The sequence below is a fragment of the Rhinichthys klamathensis genome, unplaced genomic scaffold (assembly GCF_029890125.1).
Source record: "Rhinichthys klamathensis goyatoka isolate OS25496 unplaced genomic scaffold, OSU_Roscu_1.1 h1tg000003l_1, whole genome shotgun sequence".
NCBI classification, from domain to species: Eukaryota; Metazoa; Chordata; class Actinopteri; order Cypriniformes; family Leuciscidae; genus Rhinichthys; species Rhinichthys klamathensis.
Genome location: NW_026606556.1, coordinates 6,033,115 through 6,059,511, shown reverse-complemented (window position 1 = coordinate 6,059,511; position 26,397 = coordinate 6,033,115). Strand labels below are relative to the sequence as shown.

The window sequence follows — 26,397 nt, the reverse complement described above, 5'->3', positions numbered from 1 at the left end:
CAAGTTCTCCGGAGAGAGTTAGATGAGAAGAGCTGGAACCCGTTTCAGGCCCGAGGATGTTAAGAGCCAATCGCATCACACAAGATTGGCAAAGGAACGGGGCGGCACTGGCACTGAGACAGCGGACAAACAGATTCTCAGCGCCGAAGACCACCGCGAGCGGAAAGAAAAGGCAGGTGCAGCTTAGCGACGTGTCAGTCAGCTTTCCCAAACACGGCAGAACGTGGAGAGGTGGGAACGGTGCCCACGCGCTGGGACAGAGAGTCCATACGGGCCGAAAGATAAAACGGGCCACGGGCAGAATCACGGAGGGATGGGGCTTATGACAGCCGAGACGTGGGCTTGTGCTGTTTTGCATTCATTCTGCCGGCTAGGAAGTGCCACTGTTAGTTAGTTATGAGACTTGGGGCAACAGAGCAAATGTTTCTGGTTACATTTTTTCTCTCAAAGCCCTTATGAATTAAGACTGTAGGGACTTTAGTTAAAGAACAGAAATAATAAGCAGGTTTTCCCCCTACAGTCTTAATTCAGTGATGTGGGATGCATTAGAACAACTCACCAAATATGGTTTAAAATGAGGATCTATGACTTTAAATGAGGACATTTAAGAGTGTCCATGATAAAGGAAAGGAAATTCTTTTAAAAATGTAGTTAAAACTATGGATGGTCCGACAGGAATTTTTTGTTGTTGTTGTTGTTTTTTGCACGATACAATATCGATTTCAACAAACAACTATTGGCCAATATCACCGATATTTGTCACTTGCATACTTATTTGCACTGTTGTTATTAAAATTGATTATTGTTTTGATCATGTTTTAAATAAGCAAAGCACAAAAAAACATGCATTAAGGTATATTAGCTAGTTTATTGCTGCATCATTAAATTATGGATTGGATTAATTTAACATTCAACAGGCCAACATTATAAGTGAGGAACAAAAGATTTAAAAAAAAATACAAGATACAAATGAGACTTGACAACCTTCAGAGGTTATTTTTGCTATCAACTTTATATATGCTGACAAACCATATTTGTACCGATTTCATTCAAGTATTTTATTATTTTATGCATAATTAGAAATATGTTGCGTTGTGCAACAGATATTATACAATTCATGTGCATTCATGCAGTTGATTAATAAACTCGGTTTGTTATATCTGCCTTTTTCATGCTACAGCTGATGTCGATGGCTTTAAATTGATCAAAATGCAGCCGATAAAGTTCTTAAAAATGGCAAGTTCTTTAAAATATACTCTTTGAATTCATTTGTTTTTAAAAATCGTATATACCATTTTCAAATTTTCCAAAAATACAATAATAATATTAATAGTAATGAAAATTTCTAAATATATAAAATAATAAATAAAAATATAACTGTTTACAATATCAGGAGAGCTGTATAGCTCTTTGATTTTATGCCCCCTTTATGAATTTTAATTCAGAAATTAAAAACGTGCTCATCATAGAAAAGGTGCAATCAAGTCATTGTATGTATGAAATTATTTTATTTTATTTTTTTAATATATATTTTTTATATTCCAAATGCCACAATAGAAAATACCAAACTGTTGGATTACCTTAGTGTCGGTAATGGTACACTCTTAAAAATCAAGGTTCCAAAAGTTGTTGTTTTTTTGTGTGTTTTTAATGAAAGATTGTTTCCGGTAATGACTTTTTATCTCACAATTCTGACATTTTTCTTACAATTGTGTGTTTATATCTGGTTATTCTGACTCAAAATCTCAACTTTATAAACCACAACCTCCCTTTTGTTTAGAATTGTGACAATTGCGAGAAAAAAAGTCATAAACTCACAAAAAAAAAAAAAAAAACCTAATCATGATAGCTTGAACAAAGTACCAATTCCCTTTTTTATTGTTTATTCCATGGCGGAAACAAGCTTTCATAGTTTAAAACCCATTTTGGCCTCCTCACAGAACAAGAGCATTTCTTTAAAATAACCATTTTCTTTATTGTGAAGAACATTTTAACAATCTAAAAAAAAACTTTTCCAATAAAGAACTTTTTGTGCAATAAAAAGGTTCCATGGAAGTTCAATCTCAATAAAGAGCCTTTATTTTTAAGAGTGCAAATAAAGGCAAGAAAAAAGCGATATTGACTAGATGACTTATCTAAATGTCTTCTGAACGCCAAACAAACAAAAACATGTCAGTAGTAAATTTGATGCAGTGAAAGTACCTGGTTAGGGCAAGCAATTCTAGTGGTATGCGTTCATATACATACCCTGCTGAGAGTAAGGGTGCCTTGTTTGCAGTCTCTGCACCGAACACGTAGTTTTCCAGGCTGGATGGCCTTGCAGACCGCCTTACAGAACACATAGAAACTGCTGTGGCCTTTAGTTTCTGTAAGAACAAACAAAAACATCATAAAAACAAGCAATAATGTTGAAGTGTGTGGGTTTTTTTCAGTGTTAAAGGGGTGATGAACTGAGAAATCAAATTTTCCTTGAGCTTTTGATATCTAGAGGTTGTCATATTATAAGAATATCCTGTAAGTTTCAGAACTGAAAACATCCTTGTTAGTCCAATATAAGTTTTAATTGACACCAGGCTCAGCAAACGACTCGTTTTTCAAAGTGGGGAACTATGACGACAAAGAGGATAAAACACCACCCCCGCAGAAGAAGATCAACGCCTACTTCAACGCGGCCGGTTTAGCCCCGCCCACCGATTCGCGCATTACACGAAACTCATTATAATATGCAAAACTGTTCTCCACTTACAGCAGTGGGCGTTTACTTCCGAGTCTTCAATGCGAGACGCCCATAAAAACCGAGCGTTTTTGAGCTAGGCTCAAAACTAGGGTAGAAAATAGCCTATTACTTATTCATTTTGATGTTTTTGAATGTAAAAACCAAGCGAACGTCATAAGTTGACCTCAGACAACAATATAACGTTTTTTAAAAAGCTAGTTCATGACCCCTTTAAAATATTTTGTCCTATTACAGTTTCTACTATCTCAGTGCTCAGACTATTAAACCATTTGTTGGTTGACATCCTAAAGCATGTAAAAACTCATATTATTGCCAGTTGGCCAGCAACTTTATTAAGATCTGTAACATAAGACATGGTTATATCACTTACCCATGATGATGTAAGATATTCAAACACGGTCTACTGAAGAAAAGCATGAATCTTCTAACTTTTACATCCGTTGTATGTGCCAACACATATGTGAAATATTCCTCACATTAAGCAACCGAAATGGAAATATGAGGGTCAAAATCATAATGTGTCTTCACATTTTGTAACAGGTGGCATTTTATGGAGAGATGGAGTCTCATCTCATATACTGTATGCTGTGAGTGACACATGACCTGCACTATTTGTTACTAATATGCAAGAAAATATGCACAGGGACAAAAATATAGATTTGTATTATAAATGATGCAAAACACAGTTTCATGGTAAGAAAGTACATAGTTTGTAAATTTTCTCAACACACCATTGGAAGACTGGTTGCAAAAAAAGTACTTAAAATATATGTTCCAAAAGGAAGAACATGTTTCGGTTCTCCAAAGCATCCTCCAAAGGACTAAATAAGCTCCTACTTCAGGCACAATAATGAAGCATCAGTGACGTAAGTGTACGCTGATTGGCCGAACACATGCCATATGAAACACCGGCACCCGCCATTTTTAAAAACGTTTCTCACTGGATTTGGAGATCGTTTGAAACTGAAAGATGGAACGGTCCCAGCAATAAAAGATCCCGGTCATGATTGGGAATTGCAGGCGGTGAGTAACATCAAATGTCTGTTTTGTTGGCAATCGGCATGTAAGTGCATATGATGTAAACAACACGAACGTATAGTGAATCATACGGGATAATGCGATGATGTATTGCGTGTGACTCTTTAGCTCCGCCCACGGCACGCCTCCAGGAGCTCAGCTGTTTTTGGAAAGAATCGGTACAGCGTACTTGTCTTTTATAAATCTGATAAAACTAAAGACTCTTCGGAGAAATGAAGGATGCAGTACTACTCTATAGGTACTCAAGATTAACATGAGATTGGCAGAAACTGTGTGTGTTATGTGACCTTTAAGAGTGGACCAGTGATGGAGTACTCGAGACTCCATTCTCTGGACTCGTGACTCGACTTGGACTCGCGGACTGATGACTAGTACTGGGACTTGGACTCGAGAATATATAAAATCGGACTTAAGCATTCATCAAATGAATGACGTTGTTTCTGACTAAATGGATTATAAAAATTTGATATAAGATGTTACACTTTTCCTGTTTCGAGGTCCAAGACCGGCCGTGATCTATTTTTCCCCTCGACTTGGACTCGACTCGGACTCTTCTTTGGTGACTCGGACTCGAACACTGGGACTTGAGGCTCGACTCGGACTCTTCTTTGGTGACTCGGACTCGAACACTGGGACTCGAGGCTCGACTCGGACTCTTCTTTGGTGACTCGGACTCGAACACTGGGACTTGAGGCTCGACTCGGACTCTTCTTTGGTGACTCGGACTCGAACACTGGGACTCGAGGCTCGACTCGGACTCTTCTTTGGTGACTCGGACTCGAACACTGGGACTCGAGGCTCGACTCGGACTCTTCTTTGGTGACTCGGACTCGAACACTGGGACTTGAGGCTCGACTCGGACTCTTCTTTGGTGACTCGGACTCGAACACTGGGACTCGAGGCTCGACTCGGACTCGACAGTTGGTGACTCGACTACAACACTGGAGTGGAGACTGTAGCCCTCAGGGCAGGACAACTTGTGTGTATACCAAACAATGGTAGACCGTAGGCTACCAATAGAGAATAAGTCAATATGTTTGCATTCTTTCAATTCATTTTTTGTTTATTCTGTTTGGTGCCGAATTTTCACTTCAAGTAAATCAAGTACATTCTTTTATTTAAGAACGGATGGGATGAGCTGAGCAACACTGCAGACTAAATCTTAGCAAGCTTCGGTTTGCTTTAATTTTGCATCCCTTGCTTCTTGTCCTCTATTAGTTAACAGCTGTGGAGTGTTTTGAGTGGGACGTAAGTGTTGGTTAGAGCACCGAGTAGAGAATAAGAACAAGGTGTAGCAGTGCTTCAACAAGCCACCACAGTCCCAGGACAAAGAGCTCACGATCCAATTACCCAGAAAAGAAGATCCAGACATCTTCTCTGCGTATGATTTAGTTGAGAGAGGACATGTCCTATCAGTCTGTCCCATCCCAGTTTAAATCACTCATGCACACACACACACACACACACACCTGGGAGCAGCATTCTCATTAGAGCTAAAAGCATGGGGCAGCGAAGAGGTACAAGATACCTTGACACAGCTAACAATAAATCGAGCAGAGTGGGTTTTATAAGACAGGCACCCTATTATTTATGATTTCTGCATGATTCCTCCATTATGCTAATGCTTTTACAGGGAGAAGGGCTGGATAAAAGAGGTAGCATGATTGGACAAAGTAGCCGAGTGGGCCGCTAGCCAGAGCGAGGTTAAAAAGGGAAGGACGGGAAGAGGACAGCTTGTAAAAGCGGCGCCATTGTGGCAAATGACAGCATCCACTTCACCAACCGGTGCGCTTACAAAAACATTCAAAAGCTCGCTCTGAGAGCTGCGTATTACTGCTGACGGAGGTCGCAAAAGCCTCAGCGGTGCACAAACTAATGTAAATGAAAGGATATACAGTACTTACAAAGGAATTCTAGTTTGGGACTGAAAGCATCATATGGGAAGTGAGTCAGTGGCAATTGCAAAGATTGCACAGGAAGAACAACGTCCTATTAATGTACATAGAAATGGCAATGGCAAATTTGTCATTGTGCAAATAATCTTTATCTTTAAAATCAGCACATATACACATTACTTCTAACCCAGGCTAAGTGGAAAAACGTACCTCTGGCATGCCAAAATGACATTACGTTGCATGTCTTGGAACACTTTCAAAGTGAAATGTCCAGTGAGTGGCTCTAAAAGCATGTTCAGTTTTGTGAAAATGGCAACGTTTTATTTACATTGATTTTTGTACAAACTGCAGCAGTTTGGAAATGAAATGCCCAGTGAATGATGCTAAAAGGTTAGTGGTTCAGACGCTAAAATAACGTACCACCTACACAAAACCCAACCGTTAGTGTTAACAAAAGCAAACGTAAAGAGATACAAATGCATTTGCAGAAGCAACCATGCCATTTTAGCTTTGAGCTTGGACTCGTGACCGAATCGTAAGCGCAGTGCTGTACCAGGTGAGCGAGGAAACGCCATACATATGAAGTGGTTATGTGATGCAAATGTCAAAATGTATTAGTTTACAAATCATGCACTATGGTAAGTGTTTTGAAGGCATAACAGTATTGTGCAAGGAACAAATTTTGTCTTTATTAAATCGATAATCTGCACCTAGAACAAGGACTAAAAGTTGTTGGTGTTTTACTGCCATAAGTGCTTTTGTTTTTTCAACTGAAAACTGCAGTTATTTGTAAGTTTTGGAGAACAAAAATGAATGTAGAGGCATGTTTTTCCTATGAGCTAATGTGGATTAGGGGAGAGCGGGGCACAATGTAACGCTTTTTGACTTTCTCAGTTTGTGTAAATCTACTTAGGGTTTAGAGTTTTTTTTTTTTTTTCACATTAATTTCCCACATGTCTAGTACAATTATGTGGTTTTGTTTTATTAATACAGTGTATACTTTTTTCTTAATTTACCCCGAAAGAATGGAAGTGAAATGTGACAACATGCCCCATAGGTGGGGTACATTGTAAACATGTGAGGGGCACATTGAAACATCACCATATGACAGCTTAAAATGCTATCTGATCTAATAAAAAAAATATACAAGTCAAACCAAAATATTTTCTTAATAAAATACAATTATTAACTTTTTCAAATAAAGTAATGGCATTTTTTAATAATTAAAAATAAACTAATTTTTGAGTTTGACAACAAACACACCGGAAAACACAGCTAGTTCAAAACAAAATAATAATTAATAATTTCTGAACATTGACTCTCAGTCTTTATTTACATGTTTCTCATGTTTTCTCAATAGAATTCATAAAAGTATAGAATATAATAGCATATTTCTAATAGGGGCACATTGTAACGCAGTGTTACAACATGCCCCAACTGCACAACTGGGGTTTAAACCCTGCTAGTGTCTTCTGCTAGTTAGCGAAGCATTAAAGAACTATATCAACTGTTAAACGACAGATTGAAGATTAAAATAATATCAGATTTGTCTAATTTTAAATAAACACAAAAAATAGAGATGAAAAATTAACTTAAGTAAGGAATGTACTTTTGCTATGGTTAAATAAATGTTCAGTGATATCTTACAAAGATTTCTGAATTTTGGCGCATTTTTTTCTCTATATTGAAATGGCAACTAGTAAATACACCAAGTTTCGTCATGCTGGCATTCAAGTATTTAAAACAAGTGTGTTACAACTAGCCCCGCATTACGTTGTGCCCCGTGCTCCCCTACTTCACCTTTAGTAGTATTTTCGAGCAAAATCTGAGACACCAAAAAGTACACATTCTTCCATGAACTATTTGTGCTTCTTCACTCTTATAAAGCACCAGCTGCCACTGGATTTACAAATATATTTCATCCACACCAACACAAACATACGCACATAAAACAACACACACAAACACAGTTCTACGCCCCATACCTGTGTGTCCAGCAGAGTCCCCCTGTCTGGACGCATCTGTCTCCAGAATGACAGCCAGGCCTTCGGATGCGGTGGTCAGACGGGAGCTACTGAGGTCGAGTCGGGTCAAGCTCTCGGTCCCGTGGCCCAGCATGCGCTGCAGGACCAGCTCAGAGCGCCGGGTCGAGGACGGGGGCAGGACCACGTGAACCGTGCTCTGCTCGGGGAGATCGCAGCCCTGTCACAGAAGAGGACAAGCAGATAGTTACAGCTTCATCCATGGTTAATATCACTATACCTCAGGGATTCTCAAACCAGATTTGGTCTGTAACCCATCATGCACCACTACGCTCTAAAGAAACACCTATGCTTTTGTCAGGTTTGGGTCCTGTTCTGAGATTAATGTGGTTGCTGTCTTCATGTAAATTAGATTTCATGATGATCCACTTTGTAATAGTTTTCACAGGTCCACTTCTGCTAAGCAATTTATGGTAATTATTAATGGAAAAACTGAATGTAGTAACCCCATGTCAGATCAAAAATTGCTCAGAAAATGTTTTTTTTATTTTTATTTCTGAGACCATCCACAGTGTCAGTGATATGAATAGCAATTCTATGGTGCCGTAGTCTCGAAAGCGCACTGCGAGAGGATCTTTTCATCCTCTTGTCTTTCATTTCAGTCTCCAGCATGAGGAAAGAAAGGATCAAACTTTGCCGTCGTAAGTACCTTCACAAATTCGAGTAATCAAGCTGGCACATACGCCGCAGACCGGTGGGATTGTAGCGCCGGAAAACAGGTAGAGAGAATAAACATGCCAATCACTGTAAGACACTGACAAAAACCTTGCATCTCGCAAAGAATGAAGGGAAGATGAAGGTAAAAACAGCATTGTTTGGAGAAGGCAGAAAAATGACAAAGATATCATACAGTATGAGAAGCACTTTAATACGGTACAATTCCCTTAAGTATTCGCTTAATTGTAGAAACATAGTCTCTTAATTTCCTTTCAGGATATGACTAAAAAATGGTCTCTTTGAGTAGAAATGTGGTTTGTAGAAGATGTTCAGAACTTAATCATTTTCACCACATCTTTATATCTATCTTTTAGTGGGTATTTAAAAGAATATATATATAGTATATATATATACACTCACCTAAAGGATTATTAGGAACACCATACTAATACTGTGTTTGACCCCCTTTCGCCTTCAGAACTGCATTAATTCTACGTGGCATTGATTCAACAAGGTGCTGAAAGCATTCTTTAGAAATGTTGGCCCATATTGATAGGATAGCATCTTGCAGTTGATGGAGATTTGTGGGATGCACATCCAGGGCACGAAGCTCCCATTCCACCACATCCCAAAGATGCTCTATTGGGTTGAGATCTGGTGACTGTGGGGGCCATTTTAGTACAGTGAACTCATTGTCCTGTTCAAGAAACCAATTTGAAATGATTCGAGCTTTGTGACATTATCCTGCTGGAAGTAGCCATCAGAGGATGGGTACATGGTGGCCATAAATGGATGGACATGGTCAGAAACAATGCTCAGGTAGGCCGTGGCATTTAAACGATGCCCAATTGGCACTAAGGGGCCTAAAGTGTGCCAAGAAAACATCCCCCACACCATTACACCACCACCACCAGCCTGCACAGTGGTAACAAGGCATGATGGATCCATGTTCTCATTCTGTTTACGCCAAATTCTGACTCTACCATCTGAATGTCTCAACAGAAATCGAGACTCATCAGACCAGGCAACATTTTTCCAGTCTTCAACTGTCCAATTTTGGTGAGCTCTTGCAAATTGTAGCCTCTTTTTCCTATTTGTAGTGGAGATGAGTGGTACCCGGTGGGGTCTTCTGCTGCTGTAGCCCATCCGCCTCAAGGTTGTGCGTGTTGTGGCTTCACAAATGCTTTGCTGCATACCTCGGTTGTAACGAGTGGTTATTTCAGTCAAAGTTGCTCTTCTATGAGCTTGAATCAGTCGGCCCATTCTCCTCTGACCTCTAGCACCAACAAGGCATTTTCGCCCACAGGACTGCCGCGTACTGGATGTTTTTCCCTTTTCACACCATTCTTTGTAAACACTAGAAATGGTTGTGCGTGAAAATTCCAGTAACTGAGCAGATTGAGAAATACTCAGACCGGCCCCGTCTGGCACCAACAACCATGCCACGCTCAAAATTGCTTAAATCACCTTTCATTCCCATTCTGACATTCAGTTTGGAGTTCAGGAGATTGTCTTGACCAGGACCACACCCCTAAATGCATTGGAGCAACTGCCATGTGATTGGTTGATTAGATAATTGCATTAATGAGAAATTGAACAGGTGTTCCTAATAATCCTTTAGGTGAGTGTATATACATACAGGTGAAACTCTAAAAATTAGAATAGCATGCAAAAGTTCATTTATTTCAGTAATTCAACTTAAAAGGTGAAACTAATATATTATATAGTCTCATTACATGCAAAGTGAGATATTTCAAGCCTTTATTTGTTATAATTTTGATGATTATGGCTTACAGTTTATGAAAACCCCAAATTCAAAATTAATATTGTGAAAAGGTTTTCACAGCTGTAAGCCATAATAATCATAAAACAAATAACAAATTTGCACAATATAATTTTTTTTTGAGTTTCACCTATATGTCATGGTCAGAAAGATTGGCACCCCTGGTAAATATTAACAAAGAAGCTTGTGAAAATAAAACTGCATTGTTTATCCTTCTGATTAAAAATATTTACAAAAATCTAACCGTTCATTGAAGTAAAAAAAGGAAAACGGTATATTTTTTTTAATGAAAGATCAAAAGGATAAAAAAAATGCAGATTTATTTTCACAGCCATCTTTGATCATATTTACCAAGGGTGCAAATCATTCTGACCATGACTGTGTACATATTTTCATCTTTTAGTGGGTATAGGAATAGTTCACCCAAAAATGATAAAACCTTATGCTGTCATTATACATTTGCCATTTTTTAAATAGAATGGTTTATAGTGACCACATTTGCCAAGCTTAAAAAAACATCCAAAGACATATTCTCGCATATATATATATATATATATATATATATATATATATGTGTGTGTGTTTTACAATACCGGTACTTATTCATTCATGAAATTTCATCAAATTTTTAGATCATGTCGATTCACACACCAGTTATTAAACTGTGATGCTCTATTTGTCTTTACCTCTTGTTGAGCAGAGAATTATTTCTACCTGAAAAAATAGCAGAATGTTTGATGCAAATCAGACAAAAACATTCCTTCAAGAAGAGAAAACCTCTCTGACAGGGAAAGTGGTTCTTTTGTCTGAAACCGTTCTCAAACAAGTGTTTATTTCTTAGTGTTAGCAAAAAACAACATAGACAGACAAAATAAAGGTGTGAATCTCATCTTGTCCATTTTCTCCATCAGTCCCTGAGGGTTGATTTGTTCAATGGCATAACATAAATTAAAGAAAGACCCTCTCGCTCCAGGTGAACAGACACCCAGCAAAGCCTTATCACACTTTCCTGTAAGAGAAGAGACTACTAATACAGGCTGGAAGAAAGATGGGCCGCATGCTGGGAAACAAAGCGGCCATAGCAACACATTGCCAGATCCCTATCGAGAAATGCAGGAATGGAAATTAGCATTGATCATTAGTTACATGATGGCCGCTGTGACATAAAATATGCTGGTCAATATCAATTTAGTCGCACGGCAGTGCATTTTTGACTTTACATTTGTGTTCCATGACAAAATAACAGCGAGATGATCCTTTTCATTCGAACGGCACGCCTACAGAACTCGCGATAACCTCTAATTCACATTAATTGAGCCAGCAGTTTTCCTGATAACTCCAGTTCTCAGAGTAAAGGGAAAAGCTTTGGACAAAAATAACACTACAAATGCACTCTGAGATAAAAAGCAATTTCCAGGACGTGAACTTGTGACATTTAGAAAAAGCATTGATCCAAACAAAACACACACACAGCCTGAAAATTGAGCACAAAACCAAGAGACGGAAAAATCGTCCGTAACCTAAGAATAAAGTCTCCACAGCAAATGCATTTGAGGTTGTCAGCCCGCCTCGATGCTGACTTTTATTTATGCATATATATATTTTCTTTTTTTTACATCTTCAAATCCACTTACTTTGGGGACAGAGCGGCGCTTGTATTCCTGATGAGTAGAAAGTGCCTTCATTTTACGCACATGTGACCTTCTTCAATTGAGACATTCTCTTGGGGGAGCCTGATCAACAAGTCAGTCTTTTAAAGACCGGGACACTGTGCATTAGCAACGACTTGGCTCTTAAAGATACGCAGCGGCTGAATTTCAATGCTGAAAGCACGGAGACAATCAATTTATCTTTCATCCGGAATCATAAGCAGCCCCAGAGAGTCTGGACACTTTCTCAAGGTCATTTATGGTCATTGCTGGCATCATATATTCATCTATATTTCATCTTAAAGGGACACTGGATTAGCTTAGACTGTGAGCTGAATGTCAACTGTGCATGATTAGCAAATAGTTTGTCTTCGAATTAAAACTAAAAGTTGAAAAATGGATGTTCTACAAAACTTGGCCCTACTGAGGAAGTGACATTTTGACAATTTCAATGTTACTTTCAAAAAAGATATTTTACTTTTCAGAACGTTGAACACAAAATGAATGTCCTTTGCAAAGAATGTCAAAGCTTTAAACATAGTAAGGGGGTTCTCAAGTTCCAAAAAAGAAAAGAAAAAATGCACATAAAAGGTCAATACCTCAAGACTCTTGGAAATAATATATATATATATACACTCACCGGCCACTTTATTAGGTACCCCATGCTAGTAACGGGTTGGACCCCCTTTTGCCTTCAGAACTGCCTCAATTCTTCGTGGCATAGATTCAACAAGGTGCTGGAAGCATTCCTCAGGAAGTTTGGTCCATATTGACATGATGGCATCACACAGTTGCCGCAGATTTGTCGGCTGCACATCCATGATGCGAATCTCCCGTTCCACCACATCCCAAAGATGCTCTATTGGGTTGAGATCTGGTGACTGTGGAGGCCATTTTAGTACAGTGAACTCATTGTCATGTTCAAGAAACCAATTTGAAATGATTAGAGCTTTGTGACATGGTGGAAGTAGCCATCAGAGGATGGGTACATGGTGGCCATAAAGGGATGGACATGGTCAGAAACAATGCTCAGGTAGGCCGTGGCATTTAAACGATGCCCAATTGGCACTAAGGGGCCTAAAGTGTGCCAGGAAAACATCCCCCACACCATTACACCACCACCACCAGCCTGCACAGTGGTAACAAGGCATGATGGTTCCATGTTCTCATTCTGTTTACGCCAAATTCTGACTCTAACATCTGAATGTCTCAACAGAAATCGAGACTCATCAGACCAGGCAACATTTTTCCAGTCTTCAACTGTTCAATTTTGGTGAGCTCTTGCAAATTGTAGCCTCTTTTTCCTATTTGTAGTGGAGATGAGTGGTACCCGGTGGAGTCTTCTGCTGTTGTAGCCCATCCGCCTCAAGGTTGTGCGTGTTGTGGCTTCACAAATGCTTTGCTGCATACCTCGGTTGTAACGAGTGGTTATTTCAGTCACTGTTGCCCTTCTATCAGCTCGAACCAGTCTGGCCATTCTCCTCTGACCTCTGGCATCAACAAGGCATTTCCGCCCACAGAACTGCCGCTCACTGGATGTTTTTTCTTTTTCGGACCATTCTCTGTAAACCCTAGAGATGGTTGTGCGTGAAAATCCCAGTAGATTAGCAGTTTCTGAAATACTCAGACCAGCCCTTCTGGCACCAACAATCATGCCACGTTCAAAGTCACTCAAATCACCTTTTTTCCCCATACTGATGCTCGGTTTGAACTGCAGGAGATTGTCTTGACCATGTCTACATGCCTAAATGCACTGAGTTGCCGCCATGTGATTGGCTGCTTAGAAATTAAGTGTTAACGAGCAGTTGGACAGGTGTACCTAATAAAGTGGCCGGTGAGTGTATATATATATATATATATATATATATATATATATATATATTTTTTTTTTTCAGTGATGCCATTAAAGAACCATTTTGGGTTCCCCAAAGAACCTTTCAGTGAACAGATTCTTAAAATAATCACTTTTTAATAATCTGAAGAACCTTTTTCCACTGTAAAGAACCTTTTGAAGCAATGGTGGTTCCATGGATGTTTAAGGTTCTTCATGGAACAATACATCCCAAAAAGATTTTTTTTTTTTTAGAGTGTAGTGCATATATTTTAAGCCTTCTCATAGATTTGTGTGAGGAAAATGCAAGCAGTTAAAGGTGCTATATGTAACTTTTCTTCTAAAATGAATCCTTTTTTTATTGCCTGTGTGTGAAGGGGTTGTAATCACACATTACAATTATCCACTTGTCATCAATTCGAGTATCTTTTTTGACATTTGGGTAAAAAGTGTTTTAATTCTACAATATATGGTCCAAAAACATCTGAGTGCTGCCCTCTTCAGGTTGAACGGTGGAATTTCCTATTGGATGTTTGCGGTTGTTCGTGACGTATACGATTGATGGTGACGTAGGCAGCTTCCAGCTCACCACGCCCTTGGTACGAGCTACCACGCCCTTGACAGTATAAAAACATCTTGTTTCATCAAAACAAACCACTGGCGATCAGGATAGAGGAGAAAACGATCAGGATAGAGTATTTTAGCATCTATATTTATCATAGCATTTATTTTTATAAGATTATTTCGTACAGCTTAAGTAATTAGCATAGTTTTTATAATGTAGTATTGTTAGAAGCATAGGAGCATAGTATTGCACCAGTTAGGATAGCTTCAAGTTAGCATATATTTATCTGTATTTAGTACAGTGCGATCAGGATGGTAACGGAATAGAGGTGGAGATGGGCTTCTCCACACAGCTCGCGCTGAAAAGCGACAGTGCCAAACGCTGCTCCTCCTGCATGGACCTCACCACCGCAGCGGCGTCTTGATGTGAGTGATCATGTATATTTAAATCGCAATTTATGGTTAGGCTAAAATGAATCCTCTGGGGTCGACAAACGCGCTTGCGTTTATGCCTACGGAGAGCGCGCGCTATTGACATCAACTCGACAAAACTCCTGATCGCGATGCAGGAGTAAAGACCGCAGTTTGAGCCAGCGCCTGGAATTGATATGGCCCTGTGTTCACAGACAATTCACCCTCCTCCACTTCAGGTGAAGGTCCTCGACTTCAAGTGACCGCTCTGTTGCAAAGCTACTTGCGTCACTCCAGTCACACTCCATTTTAGAGTCTGATAGCAGCTGTCAATCAATCCGTCGTCCTGCCCTCGGTTCGTCCCCTCTATCTCCGCTGGGCTCTGCCCACTTTTCTAGCATTTTTCAAATATTGCCAGTGGGTGGAGTCAGGCTCTGACCAGGGGTTTAGTTACCCTTTAACATCCGTAACCACGCCCCTCCAACTGACAGTAGACAGGCTGAATGAAAACACCTACTTTTCTAGATCCAATCAGGTGCTAGTTGGAAAAAAAGCCACGCCCACTATTTTTCCTCATTTAGTATTTCGTTTCTCTCGGAAATACGTCACAACACTGGAGAAAAGTCGTTTGCAACTTTCGGTTCACGGGGACTTTAAGCAATTCAAGCAAATGCCTTTGCTCGCATATCAGACAAAACTGGATGACCATGAAAAATGTAGTGTAATACCATATAATATAATTTAATATAATAAAAACCCATTTTATAAAATCCCATATTAAAGCACCGCTAGGGAGCAAGTTAAAATCCACTCTGTTAGTTCAATCAGAGATGACTAAGCATCTTCAGAAAACACTGACAATGTGAGTTGGGCTCAGCTGAGACACTTCCCCATGTAGACAGATGGTGTGGAGAGCTGGCCTTGAGACACAGAGCCTGAGAGGACACTGTGACTAATATGAGCCGGGACTTCCAACTGTGGAAGATCGACACCAGACAAAGATGGAAAAACAAGAGCATCTCGCCGGTTAAGCTGCTTAGGAAGTCAAGGGCGACACTAGAATCACATACCAACATCCGCTTTGAAACCACCATTAAGTATTTACAAGGGGACTCCGTCCTTGCAATGCATTGACCAAGCATTCACGTTTGCATACTAGCGTTGAGTATATCTTTGGCCCAAGGGAACACGTGGCGCAAGCCTGAAATAAGATGGTGATTGGCTCCTTGGTGAGGCGAAAGGCAAGGACGAGGATGACTCTCATTCACGAAGAGTCCTTGAAGCTGAATGCATGTTGTAACCTTCAGAGCACTGGCGTTTATCTGTATTGCTCCTTCAGAGAGTGTGGAGAGTGTGAAAGGAGGAGGACGAGACAGAGAGAAAAATGGGGGAGATGAGCACTTTGGAAAGTAGAGGTAATAACAGTGAGCAAGCCAATGGGTCAGAGAGGAATATAAAAGAGTGAGAGAAAAAGAATAACAAAGACAGAAAAAAAAACAGCACAGAACAGAGCAAAGGAGGCACACGGGACGTAAAAGAGAGAAATAATGACAAACAACTAGACAAACAAAGAGTTTTTTGTTTTGCAGACAAAATACTGACAGCAACATGAACTCTCTTCAGGGAATTCATTAAGAATGAAATCCGGACACTGGTAACGTTGTTTACTTGCGCATGCTGCCGTTGCTTTAGCATCTGATTCGCTAAAGGAATTATGCAAATAAGGTGATAACAACAAGCCAATGAAATCTGTGCTGAATGCAGTTTACACAGTGTAGAACACCCATTAGGTTCTGAGTGAAGGATACAGCAGCAGACTACCACAATCTGACACACTTTACTGTTATTTATATACTATTATAGTACTTGTAAATATTTAATATAAATAAATATCAGCTTTAATTTTTATATTTACAGTTTTCGCGTTAATTTTAGTTTAAGTTTTAGTAATTGTAATGTTTATGATCTTTTAAAAAAGTATTTCTATTTAGATATTATTGATCTATTTATTTGTTTGTTTTAGTTTCAGTAATTTTAGTACTTCAACTCAAATGTATTTTATTTCAGTAAGTTGCCAAGGCAACATTTTTCATTTTCATTTGTGGTGAAAATCAAGTTTTTAATGTTGTTTTTATGTCTATGTGGTGTTTTTGATATGCTTTAATACAAACCATGTGTAAATTCAAAAGTCGACAGCATTGCTGAGTATTTTCTCTTTAAAGGTCCCGTATTATGCCCCTTTTCACAAGATGTAAAATAATTCTCTGATGTCCCCAGACTGTGTATGTGAAGTTTCAGCTCAAAATACCCAACAGATAATTTTTTACAGCATGTTTAAATTGTCATTTTTGGGGGCTCAGAAAAACGCGCTGTTTTAGTGTGTGCCCTTTAAATGCAAATAAGCTGCTGCTGCCGGCACAGGGGGCGGAGCTTCATGAGCTCGCGCTCAGTCTCTCAGGACAATTTAATCTCACGGAATGATGATAATATCAGAAACTCTCAGTAACGGTGTTCATTTTGAGTCGGACAATAATGCCTACAGAGCCAGAGTGCTGTATAGAGATGGAACAGGTATAGTTTAGTAGTTTAATTACGGTTATTATAACGTATTTGTCATCTGCTTGTATCCATTATTTATTAATTTGCCTACAAGTCTGCTGTTTCGGACCAGGTCCGAATGATGATCACACATATACTGATGAGTTTAATAAAGTTTATTGTACATCACACAAAAGATGAAGCGTCAGTTTTACTTTAGAAAATCACCGTAAGAGCTGAGTAAACACGGTAAGTTATAAGAAGAGCACAAATTGAGGGAGTTGAGGGAGCATTCCTGTGGGCGGACGTTAGTCAAAAAACTGTTCTACTGAAGTCATTAAAGAAGGAAGTAGAGGGATGTAGTCCAAACGGGCCGTTCGATGTAGGCGACTGCTGTTAAATAAAATATCTCGCTTGGCATTGAACTTTGAGCTTTATAATTTTACAGATATTACTTATACTCTAACAACAACATTACACACTAACTAAAGTTTGAAACATGGGTTCACGAAGAACGGGACCTTTAAAACTGCAGTGAACCAAAGACAGACTCAAAAACACGGTTTGAAATCGCTGGTGTTTCTGACGTCACAAACGACCTTGTAACCAATCAGATCGACGTGTGATCGTCAACGAGTGGATCTCTGTGCTGGGTGAGTGAGTGGAGGCAGAGCTCATTAGCATATTCATAGAACCAAGTATACTAAATGAGGCAAGGGTGTAGAGTTACATTCAAGCTATTTTAAAGCATGAAGAATTTTTTTCAAGGAAAAAACACTCAAATATGCATATTCTTGTGTAAAATAAAACACACACAGACACACAATAATATTAAATTGAGCTCTTTTAATGAAAACTGAATTTATATGTCAGTGTCTGTACACACAAAAAAATTTTGGTTCTTCAGTGGTTCTTCAGTGGTTCTTTGGGTTGGTTGAGGTGCTATATAGCACCACTACCATAAAAAGAACCAGTTCAGCCCAGTATGGTTCTTTAGTGGTTCTTTAGTGGTTCTTTGTATAGTTGAGGTGCTATATAGCACCTCAACTATACAAAGAACCTGTTAAGGCTCTGTCTGGTTATTTAAAGGTTTTATAAACTCTGTCTTCTCATATTTTAGAAATTTAGAAATAATTGAATACAATAAAACAATGTAGCCTATTTCCTGATGATAACATATTAAAGCAGTGGTTTTCAACCTTTTTTCCCCCAGCTTCCCCAACATTTATAAATATATATTCCATCACCTCAGAAAGTGATTTGAAACAGCTTTTGCCATTGAAAATTAATCCCTGTTAAATGTAAGAGTGTAGACCTAGTGACCACCCGAAATTTGAAGCTTTGTCCCGCACGTTATAAGCAGTGTCCCGCATTTTAATTGTGTCTGCATAGGCTAATTTTATTTCATCGTCTTTTAAATTACAATTCTACAATACATTTTTTTAAATAAGAAAACACTGAACATGCGCAGCGCAGCCATTAGCCTATTATTTGTTCTAGCCAGTGCGTGAAAACAAACACTGTGAAAAAACACACACACACACACACACACACACACACACACACACACACACACACACACACACACACACACACACACACACAGATAAAAAAAAAAAAAAAAAAAAAACTGCAACAGAAAAATTGATCTATCCGGAGCTCCCGAGAAGATTGCAGTGTTGCCACCGAAGTTTCACCATCACGCATGGAGGTGAGGGGATTTCCTAATGGAATTGATGTTCTTATTTCGAAATGTGCTTTTTAGCGATTAGATTTTTAATTAATTAGATTGACCCGTGCTGCTAAAATTAGTTTTATATTATTAGTGACGTTCACAGCGCCGTCATTACTAATTTTTATAAAGCCTATTAGCAATTTAAAGCATGTTAACATCACTGCAAAAAGACATCTAATATAAAATCAATATTTATTCACCTAGTATAATAATAGTAAGTTATCTCCCTCGTGTCCCGCAAAATCAGGTCTGCTGACCTGCAACAGGTCACCCTATGGAGTAACATATTTAAAATATATGGAGATTCGGGTGGCCAGGAGAATGCAACAAGACAGGATACTGAAAGCTGTCAGTTGCAGTTTAAATTATACAATGGGCACTTGTCATTAAATGTGTTTTTGACACGGAACTACATTTGACCAGAGCACGCAGAGCCACGTACCCCTGCGCGCCTATGTGCAGGTCAGTGCGCGAGAGCGGCGGGAAAGATCTGGAAAGATCTGGAAAAATCTGGAAGTGGAAACTACTGCACCGTTGGACTCGAAAATTTGGAGGAACCGGCTTCAGAATTACAGTACGCAGATATTTTTTTGAGGTGAGTGTATTAACTATTAACGTAAAGTTACTTGCTTGTCAGGGGAAATTTTCATTGGTATTTTCAAACATTTTAGTGCTACGTGTTTTGTAACTTTAATGAGTCATGCTAACGTTAAGGTTAGCTGACCGTGAAGCCTGACCAACGGGGCGAACTTAAGGTTAACGTTAAGTTATGTTTATGGTAACTTGCGGGTAGATATCATATTACATTGCGATATTATAGTAACTTAAGTAATTAACCAAAGATAACGTTAACGTTACTGAAATGCCTTTGATCTAACTTAACTGATCACTCTGGAGAGACAGAGAGAGCGATAATTTAATATTCTGTAACTTAAAATATGATTAATATGGACAGATTTGTTGCTGTACAAACACTTAAGTGTAAGTTAGTGTAACTGGGGTCGTTCATTTATGTTATGCTCCCTTTAAATATCTTTTATATCGCTGATAGTGGTGACAGGCAGCAGATGGCGGTGAAAATAAAATGGCGTTGGGCTAACGGCTGAACCGCATGTTAGCCAGTTGACTCCTAGAAATGATGTCTGATCCCGTGGTGACAGGCTTTATAGCTGCATGTGTAGCAGAAAAGTACTAAATATGAACAACTTAAGAATATGAAAGTAAAAAAAATGACTAAGTATTAATGTTATATTACAAGAATTAACTAATAGATATAGTAACGTTAACCATTTAACCCATTTAATCCCACCGGTCACAATAGTGACCGTAAAAAAATGTTTCATTTCTAAGGCTATAAAAATGTTACTGAATGATCTATCAGTGCATTTCCAACAGATATTGAAATAATAAAGGGTCTCAATGAAATATGTGCAGTGTCACATGTTTACTGTAAATTGTCACATGACCAGAGCTGTTTATTTCCTGTTTGTGCCAAGAGAAGAGGATGGCAGCAAGAAAGCTCCCAAAGAAAAGATCAGTAAAGCATGTTAACATAAAGATAGGACTTAGATTTTTGGTACACATCATGTTTAAGGTGTCTAGTATTGATATATGCATTTGCAATTACTCAACTTTGTTTAATGTGGTCATAGAACTTACAAACATGTCACCGGCAACAATAGTGACCGGTGGGATAACCCATTGTATCTACATGCTAATACACATAGGCTAACTGTTCTACCTTACTTTCTGCTGCTACCTAACTTTCTACCTAATTTTACACACACACACACACACACACACACACACACACACACACACACACACAAAGACTAGCTAGCTAACTAATTCTACCTAATTTTCCACACACACACACGCAATTACAGGTAGGCACACACACGCACACCACACACTCCACACACGCACCCCGCACACACCCCACACACACGTACACCACACAACCCACACGCACCCCACACACACACGCACCACACACCACAGACCCCACGCACCACACACCCCACACACACGCACACCCCACACACACACGCACACCCCACACACACACACACACCAGACACCCCACACACACACACCGCACGCACACCACAGACCCCACGGACACCAGACACCCCACGGACACCAGACCAGTTGACGATGCAGACTCGCCATCTTCGCAATAGTGAACGCGCCTAGAGAGAGAAGTGTGCACGCGCCGACGCCTCTGTGTCCTGATTAGTCTATATTGTCCACTATTGCTTCTTATTTATTAATCCAGGCAAATTTGTTGATGAAACATTGATTAAAATTAATATACAATTTATACAAAACTAAATTTTCAAGCAAAAATAATATTCGAAGATCGCTGGGTTGATTATTAGGGTAGAGTGGGGGGAAATGCCCCCCTGGGGTAAAACGCCCCCCACCCGTTTTTCCCAAAATAACCACTAGAATTAATCAAGATACATTTTTACTATTCGAAAATCGCAGCCCTCCACCACATGCACACCAGCCTACACACCAGAGCATGTGAGCAAAGCGGAGCGGTGTGACGATTATTATAAGTTAAAAAACTTAAATATACGTTTCATATTCATAAATAATATAATGTTATTATTTTTTTATATCATCTATGTTGATTAGGCTATATGAAAAGGGAACCGCATGAGATGAGTAAGATAGGATCATAAGATCACCAATAGGCCTATATATCGGAAAACATTTGGAATTGGTCAGACATGATTTTGACCACTTATTTAGTTTTGTTTTGTAGAAAGCCTTTCTTTAAAGTTTATATCGTTTTGTATAAATTGTATCTTCATTTTAATCAATGTTTCATCAACAAATTTGCCTGGATTAATAATTAAGAATGTATTCATATGAAGTGTGCATTTCTCTCTCTAGGCGCGTTCACTACTGCGAAGATGTCGAGTCTGCATCGTCAACTTTATCAATTTATCAACAATTTAAATGTTTCATGCATAATCATTACTTTCGCCGGTTCTTTGTGGCAAGCTTTATTTCAGGTGTTGCGTGATATCTCTGCGCCCAAGTAGCAGTGCTTCGCCTGTGTAGAGTCTCCGCAACGGCGATAGATTGAAACGCGCGTCCGAGTGAAGATTGCGCAACTCGCGCAGCGCGTCGTCCATGCAACTGATAGCAGCGGACACGAGCGCTCAGCTTGATTTAAAAAACAACTGATTTTAGCGCTAGATCTCTTATTTAATAGCGAACTAAATAAATGATCTGCTAGTTAACTGGATATGTTTTATTTATTTGTATTAGGTACATCCGTGCCTCAATGTTTCAAAAAGTGAATGTGTGTGAAACCATATTAAAAAAAACAATTGGTGTTGATTGACGCCAATCGGACTTTCATGTTTTTTTCCGTCTATTTGAAAGTTAGGCTAATAATAACATGTTGCATTCTATACGGCCTGATTATGTCATTTTTTAAGTTATATGGCCTGCCTCCAGTTTTCCTCAACTTAACTAATTAAGAGGCGATATTTGACCGGCATATCATCAAAATGTCCGTTAAACGAAACCTCTGCCGGTCACTTTGACCTGCACCATTTTTTTCTAGCGGAAACTCTGAACCAGACACCCCACGCACACCACACCACAGACCCCACACACAAACCACACACCCCACACACACACACACCCCACACGCACGCACGCACACCACAAACCCCACATGCACACCACAAACCCCACACACACACACACACACACACGCACACACAAACACACTGCACAGGTCCTATAGACCTATATTCAGTCTCTCCAATGGTTGATACAACACATTATCCCACCGGTCACAATTGTGACCGATCATAAAACTCACGTTTTCACACACTTTTCCAAGAAAATTAAAAAAAATTATGATTGATTGTTTCAAAGGGATACTAATGACACATGATTTGGATATTTTTATGTCTGGGAAAAATTTGGGATTAAATGGGTTAAAGCTCAAATAATGTATTAACGTTACCATGCAAGAGGCATATGTTACATTAGCCAGTGTAACCTAATGCTAAACACTTCTTTGCAAGTGTACTAGAATGGAAACAAACAATAATGCTGTTAAGTTAAATGTATGCTGAATTTAGGCTATTTATCATTATTTATTGATGTAAACCTATATCTTGTCGTGAATATTTTAACGAATCGTGTTAATTAATTTTATTCAGTTAACAATTTAACATTACTGTTACTGTAGCTACTGTTCTTTTTATCTAGCTAGTATTTTTGTTTATTATATGTTAGCTAATATGAGTCATTCATGTTTCCATGAGGCCTAATGTTTGTCATCACTATGTTGCAGATAGAGCTAAAGGCTAACATTCATTAGCTAACATTACAGTTTTATAATTTGATTTTTTTTCTCTCTCTCTATCTTCAGGTTATGACGGACTTCACATGTTGGACTTTTGTCCAAGTTTGTCAATGGTTGAGAGATATTGACTTGGGGGAATTCTGTGAAACATTTGTGGGTGAGCTTCAAGTATTTCGATGCACCAGTGCCCTAACTGCCATGTAAGAACAGTCTCTTACAACAGATACCTCAAACACCTGCAGTATTTCCATGAGAATGAGCCAAATTTCATTGTTGTATGTGGACACAATGGCTGCCAAAAAAGTTACAAAAGAGTGAGTTCTTTACGTGTCCATGTTTTTCGGACTCACAAAATCTTGAGGAACGCAGAGGATTCGGAGAACAATCAGGAGATTCCCGGCACCTCACCTACTTTTAATGATTTCGAGGAAACTTTTGATTCTGAAGAACCAAATATCTCTTTTTCTGAAAAAATATGTGGGTTCAGATCACTAATTGAGAAACATTTTGCATTGTTTTGTTTAAAACTTCAAGAAAAGCACATCCTCCCCAAAACTGTTCGGCATACTGTTACTCGTGAGGTGAAAATACTGCTTGAACTTTTTAATGAACAGTCTAGAGACCTTCTACGGTTCTGTCTTGAAGAAGCAAATATCAAGATTGACAATCATTCAAACTTGAAGTCCTTGGTTGAAGACAACTTCTTTGGGAAGTGTTTTGATGCTATTGTGTCAGACTATCAGTTTGAGAGGTACTGTATTAGAGAGTTTGGGTTAATTGAACCAGTCGAGTATTTACTTGGATATGACTCAGTAGGAAGAAAAGAGACTTTCCAGTACATTCCCATTTTGGAAGTTTTGAAAAATATTCTGAGAAGAGAGGATGTTTTTCATTATGTTGTGGAGGACACGTTGTTTGATGAGGAAACACTAAAAGACTTAACAGATGGATTAATTTTTCAACAGCATGCCTTTTTTGATGGCTCTGAGACTCAGCTGAGACTCCAGTTATACACTGATGAATTTGAAATTGTAAATTGTTTAGGATCCAAAAAGCAGATTCACAAAATTTCAAGTGTCTACTTTGTTCTTGGAAATATTCCTTTGAAGTATCGTTCCAATCTTCAAAATATACATGTGGCTGTTCTTGTCAGACACAGACTGCTTCAGAAGTATGGTTATGAGCCAATTTTACAACCTCTTCTTCGCGACCTTTGTGAACTTCAGTGCCGCGGGGTATCAGTTGAAATTGAAGACTGGTCCCGTGTTCTCAAAGGCTCTGTGATTTCCATTTGTGCTGATAATTTATCAGCCCATTCCTTGGCCGGCTTCAGTACTTGCTTTAGTCAAGGACGGATCTGTCGTTTCTGTCTGTGCCACCACCGTGACATCGGTAACAAAACTGAGGAAAGTGAATGTATTCTCCGGACTCCTGACACACACCGTAGACATTTACAAGTGTCAAATAGTAAATCCTTGTATGGTGTTACTGGACGCTGCCCCTTTGATAAACTGCCTAATTTTGAGGTTACTGAATCCTTTCCGCCTGACTTGATGCATGATATTCTTGAAGGAGTCATCCCACAGGTTCTGAAGTTAGTCTTGCTAAAGCTTAGCTGTGAAAGACTGGTAACGCTGCAACAGTTTAATGACCAGCTACAACAGTTCCCGTTTGGACAAAATGATGTCACTCACAAGCCTGTTTTGCTGAAGCCATCTGCTCTGCAGCAAGGTGTCATCCCAGGAAAAGCAGTTGAAAAACTGACCCTTTTCCGACTCTTACCTTTTTTGATCGGAAACTTCGTCCCTCAGGAAAACACTTACTGGGGTCTCTATTTGCTATTGAGATCTATATGTGACATAGTGCTGGCACCTGTGATCAAAAAAAGTTGGCTGAGTCCACTGTCTGCTCTCATCACAGAATTTCTAAAGAGCTTTCAGAAGCTTTTCCCTGACAACTTCACTCCAAAGATTCACTTTCTGCTTCACTATCCTCGATTAATCCAACAGCACGGTCCGCTGAGAGCACATTGGTGTCTCAGGTATGAGTCCAAACACCTATACTTTAAACGTCTTTCATCGATTGTAAACAATTACCAGAATATTGCAAAGACTCTGGCAAAGCGCTATCAAATGCGCCAATGTTGGGAAGCACAATCAACTAGAGACCATGGCTTGGAAGATGTCCCGTACTCTTTAATAGAGATACCTCTGCATGCACTACCCTTGCAGCTTAGGGAGATTATTGCAAAGGACACATCTGAACTGAGTGAGACTCTTTGGAAAACCAAACAATTGCTATACGACAGAGTCAAATACACCACTGGAGACTTCTTAATCCTTGAACTTGTGCATGCTGAGGAGATCCCAATTTTTTTAAAAGTTATACATATTGTTAAGTACCACAGTCAGTGGAAATTGTGCGGAAGACTCTACAAAACTTGGTGCTTCTCTGAGCATCTGCATGCCTACGGGGTCCAACCAACAACTCAGTGGGTGGCCATTACACCTGGGGAGGAAACTGACTTCCATGCACTTGACGCATATGCAGATCAAGAGGACAACCTGTACATCTCAATGCTTCATAGGCCTGTGAGATATACTAAGTTATTTGCAACCTCAAATTGATTAAAATTGAATGATTTGTTTGATTGCAGTTAGGGATGCACCGATCTGATACTCAGTATCGGGTATCGATCAGACGAGGCCGATCCAAATCCGATATTGTGCATATTATTCTGTGTTATTGTTAAGCCCAACAACAGGCACAAAAACATTATAAAGCACCATAAAGTTTTCGTGCACTATATTATGAGTGTTTTTAAGGCATTATATATTATAATGTTAGATATATATAAATATTTAAGACATTAAATTCAAGATCATGTAAACTTTTCCCTCTGCTGGGGCTGTCAATCATTCAGCATTCAAACAGCGCGACGCGTTCGGTTACGACAGTCGATGAAACTCTCAAAAAGATGATTCAATGTTACTATTATTATACTTGATCTGTAGATAAAGGTATATGGTTTCGAATAAAACAACTGTATCTTGCTGGACTTTATTGCTGTAACTTAATCATGTTACTTTCTACCGGGTCTGTTAGATCACAACACTAGAGCAGAGTCAGAGCGCTATAATTGTTCTTCACGCGCACAGTAACTGAAATTTTAAAC

The 26,397-nt window shown here is 39.1% G+C and overlaps 1 protein-coding gene across 1 annotated transcript in view; it reads right to left on the bottom strand.

Annotated features, from left to right (window-relative positions):
• Positions 1 to 26,397, bottom strand: part of prkn (parkin RBR E3 ubiquitin protein ligase) — a 233,418-nt gene that overhangs the window by 117,722 nt on the left and 89,299 nt on the right. Inside the window, exons 3-4 of the mRNA XM_056250233.1 lie at positions 7,656 to 7,872; positions 2,248 to 2,366 (exon numbers count right to left, since the gene is read on the bottom strand). Coding sequence (XP_056106208.1) covers positions 2,248 to 2,366; positions 7,656 to 7,872 — 336 coding nt within the window. The remainder of the gene's footprint in view (positions 1 to 2,247; positions 2,367 to 7,655; positions 7,873 to 26,397) is intronic.